The 19,401-nt window shown below is 44.6% G+C and overlaps 1 protein-coding gene across 4 annotated transcripts in view; it reads left to right on the top strand.

Annotated features, from left to right (window-relative positions):
- Positions 1–19,401, top strand: part of MTR (5-methyltetrahydrofolate-homocysteine methyltransferase) — an 819,135-nt gene that overhangs the window by 16,549 nt on the left and 783,185 nt on the right. For all 4 annotated transcript variants that reach the window (XM_033935789.1, XM_033935788.1, XM_033935790.1 and 1 more), the window contains exon 2: positions 14,456–14,670. In XM_033935789.1, the coding sequence (XP_033791680.1) occupies positions 14,467–14,670 (204 nt within the window). In that variant the 5' untranslated portion in view covers positions 14,456–14,466. The remainder of the gene's footprint in view (positions 1–14,455; positions 14,671–19,401) is intronic.

Below are 19,401 nucleotides of genomic sequence, written 5' to 3'. Positions count from 1 at the left end.
ACTACCAAACTCGACGAGATACTAACAACCTCACAATGGAAGAAGCCATAACTGCAGACAGAACCTGGACCATCTTCCCAACTCTACAATGGCCCGACCTGAACCGACTCTACAAAAAATATAGCCACACCTCATGCGACTTGAATAACTGCCCATTGTATCTGCTTACAAATGCCTCCCCTAAATTCAAAACCAGCCTCATGCAATGGATACAAAACACACTCAAGGAAGGTCAATTCCCACAAGAACTTGGAGAGATTATAATCACCCCTCTACTGAAAGATCAAAAAGGTCCTGTAGACACTCCCACCAATTATAGACCCATCGCCTCGATCCCATTGTACGTCAAACTGATAGAAGGACTTGTGGCTCAATACCTCACCAACTACCTAGATGACCATAATCTATTTCATTCCTCTCAATCAGGATTCAGATCAAACCACAGCACGGAAACACTGCTAGCAACACTTCTAGACATAGCCCGACAGTACCTCAGTAAAGGACACAGGATCCTAATTATCCAACTAGATCTTTCCGCCGCTTTCGATCTAGTTGATCACACCATACTACTCCAGATACTTGACGCAATAGGGATCTCAGGTGGGGTTTACAACTGGTTCCAAGGATTCCTCAAAACAAGAATGTACAGAGTTAAACTAAATGATACTAAATCAGATCCATGGTCAAATCCATGCGGAGTTCCACAGGGGTCTCCACTATCACCCATTCTATTTAATCTCTTCATATCCTCCCTCGGTACCACCTTAGACAACCTAAACGTAACATCTTTCAGCTTTCCAGACGACATAACTATTCTCCTCGCCTACGATACCCAAGACGTCACCTCATCAGGACACCTGGAAATAATATTGGAAGAAGTAGAAAAATGGATGACAAACCACAAACTGAAACTAAACTCGGACAAAACCAAATTCCTAATGCTAGAAACGGACAAAAATCCATCCATAACAGACCTGGAAATTAAAGCAACCCAATCCAGACCTCATTCAAAATCCTGGGAGTGCTGATAGACAGATGCTTCACAATGCAGACTCAAATCAACAAAACTACCCAAAAAGCATTTTTCACAATGCACAACATAAGATAAATAAGAAAATTCTTTGACAAAGAACAATATAGGATCATAGTTCAATCCCTTATACTAGGTCTTGTAGACTACTGTAATATCCTATATCTACCATGCCCCACAAACATGATCAAAAAACTACAGACCGTTCAGAACACTGCTCTAGGACTAATCTATTCCCTCGGAAAATATGACCACATCACCAATGCCTACCTAGACTCACATTGGCTACCGATTCGAGCTAGAATTCAATTCAAACTATACTGTTTACTCTTCAAAGTAATTAACGGTACTGCACCTGCCTATCTAAACAATCGCCTAAATCGTAACCTTCCACCCAGAACAAGGAGAACACTGACCCCATTCTCCTACCCAGCACTCAAAGGCACTCATCGCAAAAAGCTATATGATAACCTCCTAGCAACGCAAGCAGCAAAACTTGAACCCTCCATCACCAAATTGTTAACCACAACATCTGACCTCAAAGCATTCCATAAAGAAATCAAAACACTTTTATTCAAAAAGTATATACAATCTACTTAATCTCCCCCTCCTCCTATTCCCCTCTTTAACTTGACCAAATACAGCCCACTCCCTGGTACCATATCCTCAATCGTCCCAAAAAAAAAAAAGTAACCAGAAGCCCAAGTAATCAACTTGAAACCTAATATCTCCTACCGAAACCAGCTATCTACCAATGTAAGGAAGCAGAATATTTTTCGATATAACGTAACCTGAAATAATTTCCAATGTAATTTAATCTATATCCTCAATTTGTACCTGTACCAGAAATTTTCCAATGTAATGTATCCTCCTGGAAATGTCCAGCTCTCTTCTTATGTAATCCGCTTTGAACTGCAAGGTACAAGTGGAATAGAAATCACTAATGTAATGTAATGTAATGTATTATCAGCACCGATTAGGCCAATTAAGGTGTGCATGCAAATAAGCTGTGCATACCAATTTACAGATACAACTTAAGGCGTCATATACAGAATTTGGGGGTTATTATATAAGAAACTTCTTTGACCATGAGAAAAATGGAAAAGATGACACATATACAAAGGTACAATATTGCAAGCAATCTTTATCTTTATTAGAAGCTTCTGTATTGCTACTAATGACTGGGAAGTCAATTCAGAGCAGTTTATAAAGGGCTCCTTTTACTAAGGTGCACTAGCGTTTTTAGTGCGCGCTGACCCCATGCTATGCGCCAAGAACTGCCAGCTCAATGCTGGCATTAGCGTCTAGCGCGCGCGCTAAAACCGCTAGCGCAGCTTAGTAAAAGGAGCCCAAAGACATCTGTACTGGATTTTAAAATACAGATTTGGATTGATTCTACTGTGATTGTTGTCAGTCTCCTAGCTCAGTGGTCGGCAAGCTGTGGCTCGCGAGCCGCATGCAGCTTTTAGCCACTTGAGTGCGGCTCGCGGCTCTGCTAGCTAGAGCAGGGGTGCCCAACCTGCTTCCCTTCCCCGTAAAGAGGACGCTGAAGCGCCGGACCAACCAACCTTTCCCACCCGATGTCAATTCTGAGGTCGGAGAGGAAGTTCCTGGCTAGCCAATCGCTGCTTGGCTAGCCCGAAACTTCCTCTCCGACGTCAGAATTGACGTTGGGTGGGGAATGTTGGTCAGCCTGGCGCTTCAGCATCCTTTTTACAGGGAAGGGAAGCAGGGAGAGCTCAGAACTTGGCGGCGGCCTGTTTCCCGATGGCGGCGGCAGTTGCGGCCTGTTCCCTGATGGCGGTGGCTTGGGGGAGGGCAGGGAGAAAGAAAAAAGAAGGGAGAAGGGAGACAAAGAAAGAAGGAAGACGGGAGACAGACAGAAAGGGGGCATGGAGAGAGAAAGACAGACAGAAAGAAAGAAAGGGGGCATGGAGAGAGAAAGAGAAAGAAAGAAAGGGCACAAAGAGAGAAAGACATAGAAACATAGAAATAGATGGCAGATAAGGGCCACGACCCATCTAATCTGCCCACCCCAATGACCCTCTCCTACCTTTCTCTGTGAATAGATCCCACGTGTCTATCCCATTTGGCCTTAAAATCAGGCACGCTGCTGGCCTCAATAACCTGAAGTGGAAGACTATTCCAGCGATCAACCACCTTTTCAGTGAAAAAGAATTTCCTGGTGTCCCCTTGCAGTTTCCCGCCCCTGATATTCCACGGATGCCCCCTTGTTGCCGCGGGACCCTTGAAAAAGAAGACCGACATACAGAAAGATAGGGGCATGGAGAGAGAAAGAAAGAAAAAGTTGGGGGAGGGAATGAGGTCTGGAGGGGAGAGGAAGCATACAGGAGGCTGAAAGAAGGGAAGAAATATTGGATGCACAGTCAGAAGAAGAAAGTGCAACCAGAGACTGATGAAATTACCAGACAACAAAGGTAGGAAAAAATGATTTTATTTTCAATTTAGTGATCAAAATGTGTCCATTTTGAGAATTTATATCTGCTGTCTATATTTTGCACTACGGCCCCGTTTTACCAAACTGCAATAGCGGTTTTTAGCGCCTATCACTGCTGTCAGGGCTTCTGCTAGCTTAAAAAAATTTTTTTTTAAAATCAGGCAGATATTTTGCATGTACCTTTAAAATCGTTGGGAGCAGGCAGGGTGTTCAATCCCTCCTGCTCCAGGCCTCCTCCGACACCAACTGCGACCTTAGGCCATGTCCCGGTGCATCATGTGATGCACGGGGAGGGGCCTAAGGCCCTGATTGGCTGAGGCACCTCAGGCTTCTCAGCCAATCGGGGACTTCCTTAGGGAGGAGTCTAAGGAAGTCACTGATTGGCCAAAAACAATGGGACTGGCCAGGACGAGTTTGAGATAGCAGGAGGAAGTTGGCATCTTTCCTGCCTTTTGTTCTTCGGCGGGGGATTGGGGAGGCATTGGCGCGGGGGGGGGGGGGTTAAAACCATGGGCTGGCAATGCGTTTTGAGTAGCCAGGTTTGCTCATAGGTGGGTAAAGTGTACATGAATGATGGCACATGACGCAAAAGGTTAAAAAAAAAGTATTTATTTATTTCCATAATAACCATCAAAAGATTATTTGCGTCATCGGTGGGCCAAACACTGGAATTTCTGACAAAGAATCCCCCTCCTTTAATTGTTCACCAATATATACCTTCAGACCAGCATGACATCATTACTTGTCGGCCGACAGAGGCTGTCCTTAGGTTTAAACAAAGCACTTCCTTTTGACATCGGAAAGTTTCACAAATCATATTTTTGTTTACATTTCTTTCGGAATATGCCTAAAACATTATTACATATAACATACCAAAAAATCAGACAGTTTGTCGGTGTTAAAGCCAGCCTGCTGATAAGTTCGTGTCCCTGTATTAAAAGTGAAGTAGGAAAAAATCTACTCCCCCCTCCCTCCTATGCTGGAGGTCAAACCAGCTGACCCTTCCTGCTCTGAGTCTCTCAAAGACTGGTACGGTGTTTCTGGCTCTAACTCTTTCTAGATGTTGCCTCTGAGGATTTCTTTTAGTTTCTTATATCTTATATAAAACATTTGAAATTAAATACAAATCATTTTCTCGCATATCATTCACACCACTTATCACACACACACACACACACAAGGTATATTGCATTCATACGATACATATAACTCTCTGTATTCAACAATATGAAACCCTGTATCTTCCACAAACCAGACTGAGAGGTCTGGTATTAATTAGAACCACGAGGCTCAAGGTGGGAAGACTCGGAGAGAACAAAGAACAGACAGAAAATCAAGTTGGAGTCATTAATACAAAATGGAGTTCTTAATCCCTCTAGAAGTATGTTACGCATTACCTGATTTCCTCTATGGTCTGGCTTAATAGCAAAGTACATACAGAGAATATGATTATGCTTTTCCTTAATATCAATCTGTAGTGTGTTTTTCTGGCCTTGGCTATATCCATATTCAGATTTTTATTCACCAACTTTTTGTACGCTTCTATTGGGCGTGGCCTTAACTAACACATATGCTTGTATCTAACTAGAGTTACCCAGAACCATACGAAAAGCAGGCGTTTTTGTAGAAAAAACTCCACAGAATACTGCAACATATCCTGCACACTATCTTTTCCATTAGCACCCCCTACAGCCCACGAGCGCCACTCCACCTCAGTTTTACAGAATATATAAAAAAGGAAGAATTCCTTTTTTATGTATTCTGCAAAAGCGCATTGCCAGCCCGTGGTTTTAAAGGGCAGGAGAGTCGGTAAGAAGTGAAGCGACTGGTCCTCAGCAGTCGGTTCACTTCAGATCGGCAAGCCCAATCAGTCTTCCTTCTGTTTAGTGAATCGCATCCCTGCCTACTTTGCATGCCATTTCCCCTCATTTGCATGTATGGATCGGAATCGGATCAGCACAGAGGTTAGTGAATCAGGCCGGAGGGAAATCGAGTTGCAAAGGGGTCACAAACCGATCAGATTCATATGTATTGCACTGTTACTACTTGAAAATCAATAAAGATTTATTTAAAATAAAATTAAGTACCAGAATGTAACCAGCCAGATTAACCTCATAAATAGGACTGTATAAAAGTCAGTCCTGTATTTATGTGCTAACTGTAGCCAGTTAAGTGCTGAATATCGTACTTAACTGGCTAAGCATTATGCAACTCTTGGAAACCTGGAAATTCAACGCTGAAGACCAGACAGGGCTCGACATTGAATTTCCATGTTTAATTCTGGCGGCAGTTAACAAAATGTTGACCACCACCAGCTGAATATTGATCCCATCTTTTGCTCATTCCATTTTTAGACCTGAAAGAAGTATCAACTCTCAAAAGCTAGTCACTAAAGGGCAGTTCTCTAACTGGGACACCTCCATTTAGGCACCCTAAGGACTTATGGTGAAAGGCTATTTTATAACAGAATTTTGTTAACCGGATTCCATTATGGCATACTAGCGTAATTTGTTAACCGTTTATACACTCACAGTTACATGTAGTGCAAGCTCTGTGAAGCACAGGCACCAGAAGGAAATGCCACAAATGCATCACCGCTATTGCCTTTTTCCCCACCACTCCTCCTTTTTTAGACCCCAGCTCCAACCTCCTTTTCCCACCAGTCTTGCATTTAAAAATTGTTTGCAGAGTGATGGGAGCATCTGTTTTCACTGTCACCACTCTGCTTCCCTTCCATCGAGTCTAGTTGCAAACCCCTCATTAGAGATGAACCAGAAGTAGTTAATCTCTAACACAGTGCTGACGGCCGGACCTGATGGCACTAGAAAAGGTTCAAAAAAGAGCGACCAAGATGATAAAAGGGAATGGAACTCCTCTCGTATGAGGAAAGACTAAAAAGGTTAGGGTTCTTCAGCTTGGAAAAGAAAAGGCTGAGGGGAGATATGATTGAAGTCTACAAAATCCTGAGTAGAGTAGAACGGGTATAAGTGGATCGATTTTTCACTCTGTCAAAAATGACAAAGACTAGGGGACACTTGATGAAATTGCAGGGAAATACTTTTAAAACCAATAAGAGGAAATATTTTTTCACTCAGATATAGGGCTCCTTTTACTAAGCTGCGTTAGCGTTTTTAGCGCATGCAGCATTTTAGCGCACGCTAAACCCGCACTACGCAGCTAGAACGTTAAGGTCTAGCATGGGCGGCAATTTAGCGCGCGCTTTTCCGCGCTTTAAAGCCCTAACACAGCTTTGTAAAAGGAGCACATAGTTAAGCTCTGGAATGCGTTGACAGAGGTTGTGGTAAAATTGGATAGCAGAGCTGGTTTTTATAAGATTTGGACAAATTCCTGTAGGAAAAGTCCATAGTCTTATTAAGACATGGGGGAAGCCTCTGCTTGCCCTGGATCAGTAGCATGGAATGTTGTTACTCTGGGTTTTGGCCAGGTACTAGTCACCTGGATTGGCCACCGTGAGAATGGGCTACTGGGCTTGATGGACCATTGGTCTGATCTAGTAAGGCTATTCTTATGTTCTTATGTTCTCAACGCAGCAAATGCATTGAAAAACACAAGAATAGTGAGCTCAAGGGTTTGTTAGGAGATGATCGTTTCTGTATCGTTTATCTGTGGTAATAGACTTGGAAGATTTTGTGGGACTTGTAATTATTAAGTTGATATGTAATTTTTGTGTCTGTTTTACTGTAATCCGCTTAGGTTCTAAGCGGAAGAATTTTTAAAAATAAATAAATATTAAAATTTACTAAAATCGCTTTCCTCACTATAGTGAGTCAAAGCAGGATACAATAAAATAAAATGACAAAATAAAGAAAGATTACCATTTAAACAAGATTAAAATCCCCATAATAACTAAAGTTGTTGGATCCACGGATAACGTAATAGTGTTTAAAAATAAAGAACAGTCCTGTTGCAACATAACTGGAGGATACATACAGTTACTCCCCCATTCCTCAGTACCAATACGTCAGCTGTCCCAATAGTATCCCAAAATATCTTGCATAAAAGAAAAGCATCATGATAAAACAAAACAACACTCCCCCACCCTTGCATCTCCAGCAGACCCAATCCCTCACATATTCCTCACTGCAACATTGCTTAATCAAAACAACATCAGACTGCTAACCAGGACCGATTTCAAATATTTGTTTTATTATAGTACTAGTCTTATAGCCCATTACATGAACGGGTGTTAGAATATATGTGTGTGTCTGTCTTTATTTCTTTCTCTCCTTCTTCTCCTCTCCTTCTGTATTTCAGTCTTTCTTTCTGTCTTTCTTTTTCCTCGGCTGTCCACCCATTCTCCCTTCCTTTTACCTTCCTTATGTCCACCACCACCCCTTCACTGCTCCCCTTATCCAGCAGCAGCCCTTCTCCCTTTTTTTAATCTCTCCCCTGTCCAGCAGCACCTCTTTCCTGTCCCCCTGTCCAGCAGTAGGCCTCCCTTCCTTTTTCTCCCCATCCAGCAGTAGGCCTCCCTTCCTTTTTCTTCCCTCCTAGCACCTCTTTCCTGCTCCCCCGTCCAGCAGTAGGCCTCCCTTCCTTTTTCTACCCCCCGTCTCTTCCCATGTCCAGCGTTAGCACCCCTTACCTCGCGTCTGCCCTCCGCTGACAGCCGCCTCAAGCCGCTGCGGCCTGCAGGCGCTGACAGCCGCGGCGGCAAACAGTCTCCGTGCCGCCCGAAGCCGACATCCGCCTTGGGAGAGAGAGATACGTGGAAGCGCGCATGCGCACTCCTACCTGCGTGGACCTACAGCGCATGGAAAACGGGAGCATGCAGGTAAGTGCGCATGCGCGGCTTAGGCTTTTATTATATTAGATACTAGTCTTTAAGCCCGTTATATTAACGGGTGCTAGAATGTCTTTCTTTCTTTGTTTCTGTCTCTCTCTTTCTCTCTCCTTGGCCGCTGTATGTCTGTCTGTCTTTTTTTGCTGTCTGAGTCCTTGGCCGCTGTATGTCTATCTTTGTTTTGGTGTCTGTCTCTTTTAATCTGTCTCTATAGCCCCCTGTTCTTCTATGTGTGTCTTTTTTTTCTGTTTGTCTCTCTCTCCTTGTCCAAAGTTAGGTGTTTTTTTTTCTTTAAATCTGTCTCTTTAGACCCCTGTTCTGTGTGGTTTTTTGACTGTCACCTTTTGTCTATCTCTTTGACTGCTGTCTGTATTTCTTACTTTTGGTCTCTCTGTCTGTTTGTTTTGATGTTTGTCTCTTTGGCTGCTGTATGTGGGGTTTTTTTTTCTTCTGTGTCTCGTATTATTAATCAGCATTCCCTCCCCCTCCATTTCCCTCCCCCCACACTACTTCCCTGTGCAGCAGCAGCGTTTCCCCTACCCCCCTTTCCCTTCCCGCGGTCTGGCCAGCTCCCTTAGTCCCTTTCCGCCCCCCTTCCCTTCCTGCGGTCCTGACAAACCTGCGACTCCAGCAGCGTCTGCAGCACTGTACACTTGCTGCTTTGGGGCCTTCTACTGCCCTGATTTGCTCTGCTGCATTTCTGATGTCATCAGGGACATGCCAGAGTAAATCAGGGCATTAGAAGGCCGCGAAGCAGCGTGTGTACAGTGCTGCAGGCTGCTGGAGTCAGCAGGTTTGGAGTCGGGACCGCAGGAAGGGGGGGGGGGGGGGCGGGAAGGGACTAAGTGAGCTAGTCGGATCGCAGGAAGGGAAGGGGGGGGGCGGCAAGGGAGTAAGTGAGCCTGAAGCCGCGAATGTGGAGAGGTGAAGAGCAGGGAGGCTTGTCTGGTGCGTATGCGCACTCCTACTGCTTCAGCCCGACGGATCAGAGATCAGGGAAGCACTTGGTAAGAGTGCGCATGCGCACTTAGCATTTTATTATTATAGATGATATTATAAATTAACATAGTTTTTGCTGCAAATAGACCAAGGATTTAACAAGTCCATCTGCAAACAGTGCAAAATATGGGTTAAACAATAATCTTGTCTGGGAACAGAAACCAGTGTCCTTCTCAGTCTGTTGTAAAGCATTATCTTTGGAAAGTCGCTAAAGATCTGCATCAGCCTTGTTCATCACCACAGAAATCCTGCACATTCTCAAAAAGCAATAACCAAAACCCAAGTCTGCTCAGGGAGCACCCAAAAGAGATCCTTAGTCTTTTTCAGGATCCCCACTTGCGACTCAGGGCCCCATCTGGAAGGTCTCTGCACATGTGTGATCATTGATGTGATGACAATCACACATGTGCACGATGTCATTGTGGTGACATCCGTTCACTTCCGGGTGCCCTCGAGCTGCGGCCACCAGTGTGCCGTGACTTGTAAAGTTTACGAGACACTACCTTAAACCCTTTCAATTTTGTCCAGGGTAGTAACTGCAAGCTCCTAGTTTCTTAACTAAGTCAATGTGTGGGTGTAGTTGTGTGTCTCTTCCTCCTCTCGTTGCTGGTCCACCCTCACTCCATATTTCACTCTCTACTGGAGCTGTCTTGGGCAGGTGGCTGCTGGACTTCCAGACTGGTTAGGCCTGTTTCTCGAAGCTTATCTTGGGCTCTGAGGACTGCTTTCCTCCCAATAGCTATCCTCTTCCACTGATCACTTCTAGGGAGCTCTCTCCTTGCTGGACCCCCTAGTACTGATTGCACCCTGGAGGCCTTGTCCCTAGCTGGATTTTCAAGAGGAGCCTCTTGGATATTTCTTTGCTGGGGTCCAGGATTGCCAGCCCTCAACAGAGCTCTGCAACTGCCAGTAATAGTTTCCCACTAGAGGACTATCTGTGTTCTTGTCAACCCTAGGCACAGATAGTGCCTAGGGCAGTTCCCAAAGGCCTCTTTGCCTTGAGCAATTCTTCCAAGGGCTATTGTTGCTTCTCCTGCCCTGAGCTGGGCCCTTGCAGCCCATTTTCTTCTGCTTTTAGCTGCACACACTGCCTCCCACTGCCTCTATGCCTTTAGTGGTGGTCCCAAGGACTGCTGTTGCTCCTCCTTTTGCCCTGAGCTGTTCCCAAAGGCCTCTTGCCTTGAGCAATTCTCCCAAAGAGTCTATAAGATTAATCCGCTGTTGGGGCTTAGAATTACCATATCTTATAAGACAGGGGTGCCCACACTTTTTTGGCTTGCGAGCGACTTTTAAAATGACCAAGTCAGAATGATCTACCAACAATAAAATTTAAAAAAACACAAAGCACACTGTATGCACAGAAAATGTTAATTATCATTTGTATTCGGTTTTTTTTCATAGGTCAAGGCAGATGACTTTAAAATATGCAATGTCACCTCAGTAACAACTATACAAAAATAGACATATATACCCCCTCCCCTTTTACTAAACCACGATAGCGTTTTTTAGCGCAGGGAGCTGAGCTGAATGCCCCTCGCAGCTCCCAATGATCATAGGCTCCCTGCACTAAAAACCACTATCACGGTTTAGAAAAAGGGGGCCATAGTACAAAATATAGACGGACACATTTTGATCACTAAATTGAAAATAAAATCATTTTTCCTACCTTTTTGTCTGGTGATTTCATGAGTCTCTGGTTGCACTTCCTTCTTCTGTAAAGCCAATATTTTCTTTCTCTCTCCCCCCTCTCTTTATTTCTGCCTTTCTTTCTCTCTCTCCCCCTGCCTGCTTGCCTGTCTTTCTTTCTGTCTCCCCCCTCCCCCCTTATTATGTCTGCCTTTCTTTCTCTCTCCCCCTGCCCCCCCCAAGCCATCACACTGATTTCTCCACTTCCCCGATTCTTTCCCTCCTCCCCAAGCCACCACACTGATTTCTTCTTGCTACTTCCCTGAGCCAGGCCTGGTGAATACAAGTGCCGGGCCTACAAGACTTCACCTCCGATGTCAATTCTAACGTCGGGGAGGAAGTTCCAGGCCAGCCAGGCAGCGATTGGCTGGCCCAGAACTTCCTCTCTGACATCAGAATTGACGTCGGAGATGAAGTCTTGTGAGTCCGGCGCTTATATGCGCCAAGCCTAGCTCGGGGAAGCAGCAGGGAGAAAAAGATCGCAAAGGCAACGCGAATGACTCGCATTGCCTTTGCGATCTACTGGTCAATCGAGATCGACCATTTGGGCACCCCTGTTATAAGAGCTCTGTAACCACCAGTAACAGGGTTTTCCCACTAGAGGGCTATCTCTCACAGATATTTCTGCAAGAGACATACCCCCACCCTATATTCAGCAGTATTGGCTGGCTAGGTACCACTTGACCGACTATCAGTCCCAATAATCAGCAGTATTGGCTGGCTAGGTACCACTTGGCTGACTATTTGCTGATATTCTAGGGGAGATAGCTGCTGAATATCCTGTTTGCCGGATTGGCTAGTGATCAGCTATGTCACGCGATATTATGTCATGAGACATAGCTGATCACCGCCAATATTCAGCAGTTGCCAGATTGGCCAGTGACCAGCTATATCACACAACATAGCTGATCACCGCCATTATTCAGCAGTTGACAAGCTAAGGCTAGATAGACCCATCTACTGCCAATATTCAACATCTCTGCCCATAGAAAAAAAGAAAAAAAAACCCAGGTTACCGACCTGTTGGCTTTTCCGATTCTGTCATTCAAGTTCAGGGCATCGATTAGATGCCAGGTTTTAATATTAATGACATCATTTGCATGTCAGAATCAGAGAATGTAGGACCTCATGAAAAACCATGCGGTGAGCCTGTTTAGAGCACTGTTCTTCAACTGCTGGTCTGCAGACCGGTGCCAGTCCGCAGAAAATTCCTGCCGGTCCGCATAGGACTGGCGAGATCGAGTCGGTAGTTAAATTTCCTGCCAACTGCGGTGGTGTTGGCGGAAGGTTGCTGTTACACCCAGCCTTGGGCGATCAAGACAGGCTGCCAACGTCGGGGCCTTCCCTCTGTGAGTCTCGTCTATTCGGAAACAGAAAGTTGAAACAAAATAGGCTGGACTCAGAGAGGGAAGTTCCCGATGTCGGCAGCCTGTCGTGATCGCTGCCCCTGCCGAGTTGCTGAAGAGGGCCGCGGGGAAGGTGCAGGTGGAAGGGAGAGAGCTGCAGGTACAGGTGCAGGTGGAAGGAAAATGATCAGCGTGCGCGGGAGTAAGATCATGGAGAGCCTTCGACAGTGACTGTCTCCCTTCCCAGCAGCTCTTGTACTTTCCAGGGCAGTGATTCACCGGCAACTTCCTCTTTCCTCAAAGGCGGCAACAGACCCAAGGCTGCCTAAGTAAATTACTGCTGCAGGCAAGTACTGAGAGATGCTGGAAGGGGAGGAAGCCACTGTTGGAGGCTGGAAAGCTGCTGAATAAAGGGAGAGCTGCTACCGGACCTGGAGGGAGGTAGAAGGAGAGATGCTGCTGGGAGGGGAAGAGGGAAAGGGATGGGAAGAGAGTTACTGTTGGATAGGCGGAGAAGGGAAGGGAGAAGGAAAAAAGGAAGGAAACAGCTGGCAGGGAGATTACAGGAGGGGAAGGGGGTCAGGGTGGAATGGAGAGATCAGATGAGGGAATGGGGAGAGAGAGGAATGAGAAAGTAGAGAGAGATTGATGTTGGAAAGGGGGTCAGCAGAGAAATGAGAGAGGGATAAAGATGCTAGATCTGGTGTAGGAGAGATAAAAATGAAGAAAGCAGTGAAGCTGGACTGAATGATGTAAAAAGGAGAGAGGAGGCACAGGCTGGATGGAAAGGGGAGAGGGACATAGAAAGACATCAGATACATATGGAAGGGGGAGAGGGCAGACAATGGATGGAACGGGCAGATGCTGGATTGAAGAGACAGGGCAAACGCTGGAAGAAAGAGTGAAAAGAAAATGAAAGCAGAAACCAGAGACAACAAAAGGTAAAAAAAAATAATTTTATTTCTATTTTGTCATTAGAATATATCAGATTTGAAATATATATCCTGCTAGAGACATAACTAGGCACTGCAAAGCCCAGGCAGTGCTTCTTTAGCTTCTAGCTGGTTTAGGGCTCTCTCGGACCAGGGGGCACTCCCCTAACACTAATCCTGTCATGTGTGACTGCAGTATTCTGTTAGCATGATATTTCTGTGTAACATTCTGTAATAACTTGGCTTGTTCAGTTTTCTTGATAGTAGAGGGGATATATGTGAAGGGGAGGGGAGACAGGGGTTTTGTTGGTCTTTGCTCTGTATATTTGTATTTATAAAATGATAATTGTACAGAATATTGTTTCTTTGTATATTTTAATAAAATACGTTCAATATAAAATCATAACTGTGGCTTGTGCAGATGGGATCAGATGGTATGCGGAGACCGAGCTCACGGAGACGGGGCGGAAATGGTTTTTTAAAATTTCAGTCTTAGTAGTTTGCCGGTCCACAAAATAATTCTTTTATTTCTGCCGGTCCATGGGTGTAAAAAGGTTGAAGAACACTGGTTTAGAGCATCGGGTTGGCAAATACAAGCGGTCGCTAAAGTAGTCAAACCGGTTTAATGATGATCGTTAAAACGATCAGAGGCTTTTAGTGCATCTAGCCCTCAATACTTAGCAGTCCTTTTACTAATCCTTGCTAAGTGCTGGAAAAAAGGCCTATTGCAAGACAATCTGGGACTAGCAGGCAGGGAGACCTGCAAAAGGAAATCCTCATTATACTGCTGGTGTAAATCTGGGATTAGCATTCAGGAAAGTCCTATGTTGGCATGCACTAAACCTATGTTTTATCATGGTTTAGTAAAAGTGTCCCTTAGAGAGGAGTGAGATATAAATCCAGCTTTGGCCACTTGTAATAAATGTATCACACAGCCGAGGTATAAGTTCCTGCTTTAATGCTATTGGTTCTCCGACTGTGAAGTGCCTCCTTTCTCCACTTACCACTCCCTCTCCCTCCCACCTCCCGGAGCTCTTTTGGAAATAACCCATAAGTACAATCCATATGAATAATTCTGAGCTCAGGTTGGCATTTGCTCTTTGAAGCCTTTGAATAGGAACATTGCTTTCTAATACTTATATTAGAAATGTTTGGTTTGGTTTTGTAAATATGTGTTCCCTCTCCCCTTCTGTTTTTAAGTGAATAAGAAAATGAACCTGAGAGAAGAAATTGAACAGATTTTGCGAGAGAGAATTATGGTTTTGGATGGTGGGATGGGGACCATGATCCAGCGACATACACTGATGGAAGAAGATTTTCGAGGGCAAGAATTTAAAGACCATGCTAAGCTTTTGAAAGGAAATAATGATGTTCTGAGCATCACACGGCCTGATATTATTTATCAAATTTATAAGGTATTCCACCTTTTGTTTATTTTTATTGAACTTTGATTGGAAATCTTTAGGAAGCTTGAGAGCTAGGGGGGAATTTGTTTGGTGTTTTTTCCTCTCCTTATAATTTAATTTTTGGAGGGCTGTTTTGGTCCAGTGACTTCTTTACCCTCCATTGGGTTTCCAGTTCGATCGGATTCAGCCTTTGTTATGCTACAGCACTGAGACACTCTATTCATAGCTACCTGGGTTCGTCCATAAAGTACAACTATTTCTGAAACTCAGTTATTATGGGACCTTGATTGTGGTCAGTAGGTGTTGCTGCTGAGTAATGACCATAGTGCTACTAGAACTATGCAGATCTGTACACAAACACTTAAGAAAGAGTCCCTGTTTGACAGAGCTTACAGACAGATAAAATAAATAAGTGTGCAGTAATAGTTTTTAAATTTTTTAAAATTTTTATTATTACCTGGTTTATGGTGGTTCCTTATGGCAATCCAGCAGTAGGAGTGGGAGCCTGCCAGATGCCATACCTTAGCTCGCTTCACAGTGTCTGTGATATTTTTCAGTCCACTTTCTTAATGCATATGAAAGATTTTTCTTTCTACTTTAGGGTTTCAACTGCTGGTGTTAACAACTAACCTAAGCTTTATCTTTCATCTTGTATCCCCCTGCCATTTAACTCAGACTTTGCAGTGACAGAGAATGGCTCTCTCCAATTTTCACAGATCATGCTTTGTTTAATTTAATCAGTTTTGAACGATTGGATTTTGTCCTCCTTGACTGTGATGTGTGTAGAGAGACTTACATTTTCTTCTGCTCTACCTCCCATCACTCTGGACTGTGCAGCACCTCCTTAGTCTTTCTCTCTACACGTGAGGTTGTAGAAGCCTGTCTGTTCTCATGTTTCATTTATTTTTCCTTCGGGTTTCTTTGATCTGATTGCGAGGCTTTTAGTGCTGCAGAGGCTCTTGGTTGGCTGGGACATCTCTGGATGTGAGAAGACACAGACACTTAAGGAAGAGGTCTTTAAGAACTTAAGACTTGCCATACTGGGACAGACTGAAGGTCCAAACTCAGTATCCTGTTTCCAAGAATGAGCAACCCAGGTCCCAAGTTCCTAGCTAGATCCCAAATAGTAAAACAGATTTTATGCTGCTTAGCCTAAGAATAAGCAGTGGATTTCCCCAAGCCATCTCAGTAATGGCCTCTGGGCTTCGCTTTTAGGAAATTATCCAAGCCTTTTTAAAACACTGCCAAGTTAACTGATTTCACCACATTCTCCAGCAACAAATTCAATATTTTTTCTGGTTTGTTTTAAATCTACTACTTAGTAGCTTCATCGCATGCCCCTAGTCCTAGTATTTTTGGAAAGAGTGAACAAGCATTTCACATCTACCCTTTTCACTCCACTCAGTATTTTATAGACCTCTATCATATCACCCCTGAGCCGTCTCTTCTCCAAATTGAAGAGCCTTAGCCACTTTAGCATTTCCTCATAGTGAAGGCATCCCAAACCTTTTATCATTTACATCACCCTTCTCTGTACCCTTTCTAATTCTGATGTATGTCTTTTGAGAAATGGCAACCTGAACTGCACACACTATTGAAGTTGCTGTCATACCATAGAGTGATACAAGGGCATTATAACATTATCATCTTTGTTTTCCATTCCATTCCCAATAATTCCTAACATTCTATTTGCTTTCCTAGCTGCCAAATGTAGCTAGTTTGGGTTCCTCTTTCCCACATGCATCACTTTGCACTTGTTCACATTAAACGCCATCTGCTATTTTGATGCCCAGTCTTCCAGTCTCATAAGGTCCTCTTGCAGAATTCCTGTGTGGCCAGCCTTCAATTACAGTTGGGAGGCTCAGGGATCGTTCCCTTGGGAGTAGCTTGTCCCAGGTTTTGTCTGCAGTGGACTATGCTGTCCCTGTGGTGGTATTTAACTTGAATTGGGAGCTGACTGTGTTCCTTTTCCCCACAGCGTTGCATGGGTCCCGGTAGAAGGCCTGAGAATCTGAGGCATTAGTCTTCTCATACCTCTGGATAGTAGTTTTCCTATGGCAGCTCCCAGCACAAGCATGGCACAGTGAGTAAGGCTATTACAGCCTGTGGAAAGAAATGGGGGGGGGGGGGGGTGATCTCTAGAAGTGAGTTTTGGGAGTTTCTGAGGCTAGGAACAAGGTCCACCACCACTAATTCCCCCTTTCCTGAAGTTTTTGTGTTTGTATTTTGCCTCCACGGGCCATTTTAGGCAGCAAAATTGTTATTGTGGCCATCTTGGATTTGCTGTTTTTGTTTTAAAAGCCTCTATCTGCCTCAAAACAACTCATTCTGACTTAAAATAGGTGTAAATGGACTCCTCAGACGATGATACTTTGGATTCTTGTCAAAACTTTGGTGGATACCTAGCCAAGGGTAGTCCTTGTTCCACATGCAGTGTGACGTGATGGGGGACTGGGTCCTCAGGCTTCATCTCTTCTAACCCCTCTGGTGCAGTGGAAGCCAAGCTGGTGCATTTTCTGGCCCAAAAATCCAGGTTGGATCCAGAAAAGGGGGAGTTTGTATCCCTAGCAGAGTGCAGCCGTTTTACAGCAGGCAAATACCAGAGGGAGTTCTGGGAGCCCCTGCTCTAAGTTGCAGAGATCCAGCTAGCCTCTCAGGGGTCGCTGTTGCAGTGGTGTCAGAGTTTTTCACTTGGAAAGCCAGGGGGTACCCCGGCAAAGCCAAGAACAGATGCAGGGGACCTGGTCTAAACTGGAATTGGAGGAGGGAGAGCTCAGAGATCACGCCTCTGATTTCTCATTTGGGGTCTTTGGGGCTTGGAAATTCTGCATCTCATGTAGGAGGCCCAGGCCAGGATCCAGTGGTTTACTTGGACCTAGGAGAGGATCTAACTGTGCGCAGATTGTTCAAACCATCTGCTTTGCAGGGTATTATTATTGAATCCCTCCAAGAATTGAACCTGGAGCCCCCATAGACCTTTGCCATGAAGTGCTTGCTTATGAACAGCACCAAGGTGCAGGCGACATACTTCCCTTCACATCCGATATCACCAAAATATTAATGGACCTTTGGGAGGTCCCTGAAGGCCATAGCACAGCTCTACCCGACGGATGCTGAATTTCAACAGCTGTTCACGCCAAAGGTGGATTCTCTTGTGATACTGGTACTTCCCTTCCCAGTGAGGGTGGAGTGGTCCTGAGGGATTCCCAAGGCCACAGGCTGGATTTTGTCATCAAAAGGCAATTTGAAGCCTTGATACTTAGTTTGAAAGTGGCAGCAATGGTATCATGTTGCCCAAGCATGCAACTCGAGACTCAGTAAGACTCTGGACTCGGACAACAGCCACAAGTTTCTTCAGATGGAGATTAATTATGTAGCATATGCCCTGTATGACATCTTTAAAGTCTTGAGTAATGTCTCTGCATATACCATGTCCACCTGCAGAATGCTCTCTGGGTGGGAGATTTGGCCTCCAAAGTGACTTTGAGCAGGTTACCATTCAGAGGACTGGATGATCTGATGGCCAGCATAGTGGATTATAAACTGAAGTCACTTCTAGACAGCAGACCAAGAGCCCCAAGGGGGTCAGGTCAGGGCAATTTTCATGTGTCCAGTCACTTTCACCAGTACTCCAAAGGGTCTTCTAACCAGAGAGTGTTTCAAGGTCAGAGACAGAGATTCAGAAGCACTAAATGCCCCAGGCCTCTGGGTCCCACCCTTCGGCGTCTTCCAAGAAACAACAATAATGCCAGGCCTGCAGTTGCTCCCCCACAAGTAGGGGGAGGTTAGCGGCATATTGGGAGGCATGGGCACGTATATCCTCAGACAACTGGGTCCTGGGTATCTGTCCAGAACATGGCTTTGATAGCCTGTAGCATATCAGATACCACCTTGGGAGGATCCTTAACATATATGCTATGTTACATTGCCCCGGGAAAATGGAGGATGGCAAGGAGTGAGTATGAAGAGTTCATCTCTCATAATTCCTTAGATTCAACATACAATTTTATCTTGGGTGGGGGATCTAAACCTCCACCTAGAAGACGGTACCATCAAGCAGGTAGATGATTTATTATCTTGTCTTGAAGCCCTATCTTTCAAAATACTAGATTCTCAGAGAACACATGAGAAATGTCACCAGTTGGACATATTAGCAGTCATGGACCAGCTATCTCTTGATCCAGAGATTTTTCTTACTGATGGAAACTGGGATAGTACTTTATGGTCAGACCATTATATATACAGTACCATTTTGATATTAAATGTGCTCAAGGTAGATTGAAAAGAAAGAAACAGAGGATCAGTTATGAGATACATCAAAAAGTTGACATTTCTTTCTTTTGGGCAAAATCGGATTCTATGAGCAGGGATTACGACTCAAGCTTTGAAGCCCAATGGTGTACACTAAGTAATGAAATCCTAGGTAGCATGGCACCAAAGTACAAAAAAACTAAAATCAAAACACGATCAGATAAATGGTTCGCTGAAGATTCAGAGTGCTATGGTATTATGGCCTGGCTCTCGAGCATATGACATTAGCGTGCAAAGGCTATTTAGAGATTTGGTTTTATCTATTCTGCTGAGATCTAAGAAGCAGTCCACCCTGGCAGCCTTTGCGAAGGCCTGAAAGTGTTTCCAGAGCTGGTGCAGGCAGAGAGACATGGATCTGGTGAAAGCCCTGATTGCAGTGGTGTTGGCTTTTCTTCAGGAGGGTCTTGAAAAAAGCCTTGCCTTCAGTTC

Source organism: Geotrypetes seraphini, chromosome 3, assembly GCF_902459505.1.
Source record: "Geotrypetes seraphini chromosome 3, aGeoSer1.1, whole genome shotgun sequence".
Lineage (NCBI taxonomy): Eukaryota > Metazoa > Chordata > Amphibia > Gymnophiona > Dermophiidae > Geotrypetes > Geotrypetes seraphini.
This window is presented reverse-complemented; position numbering and strand designations above follow the sequence as displayed.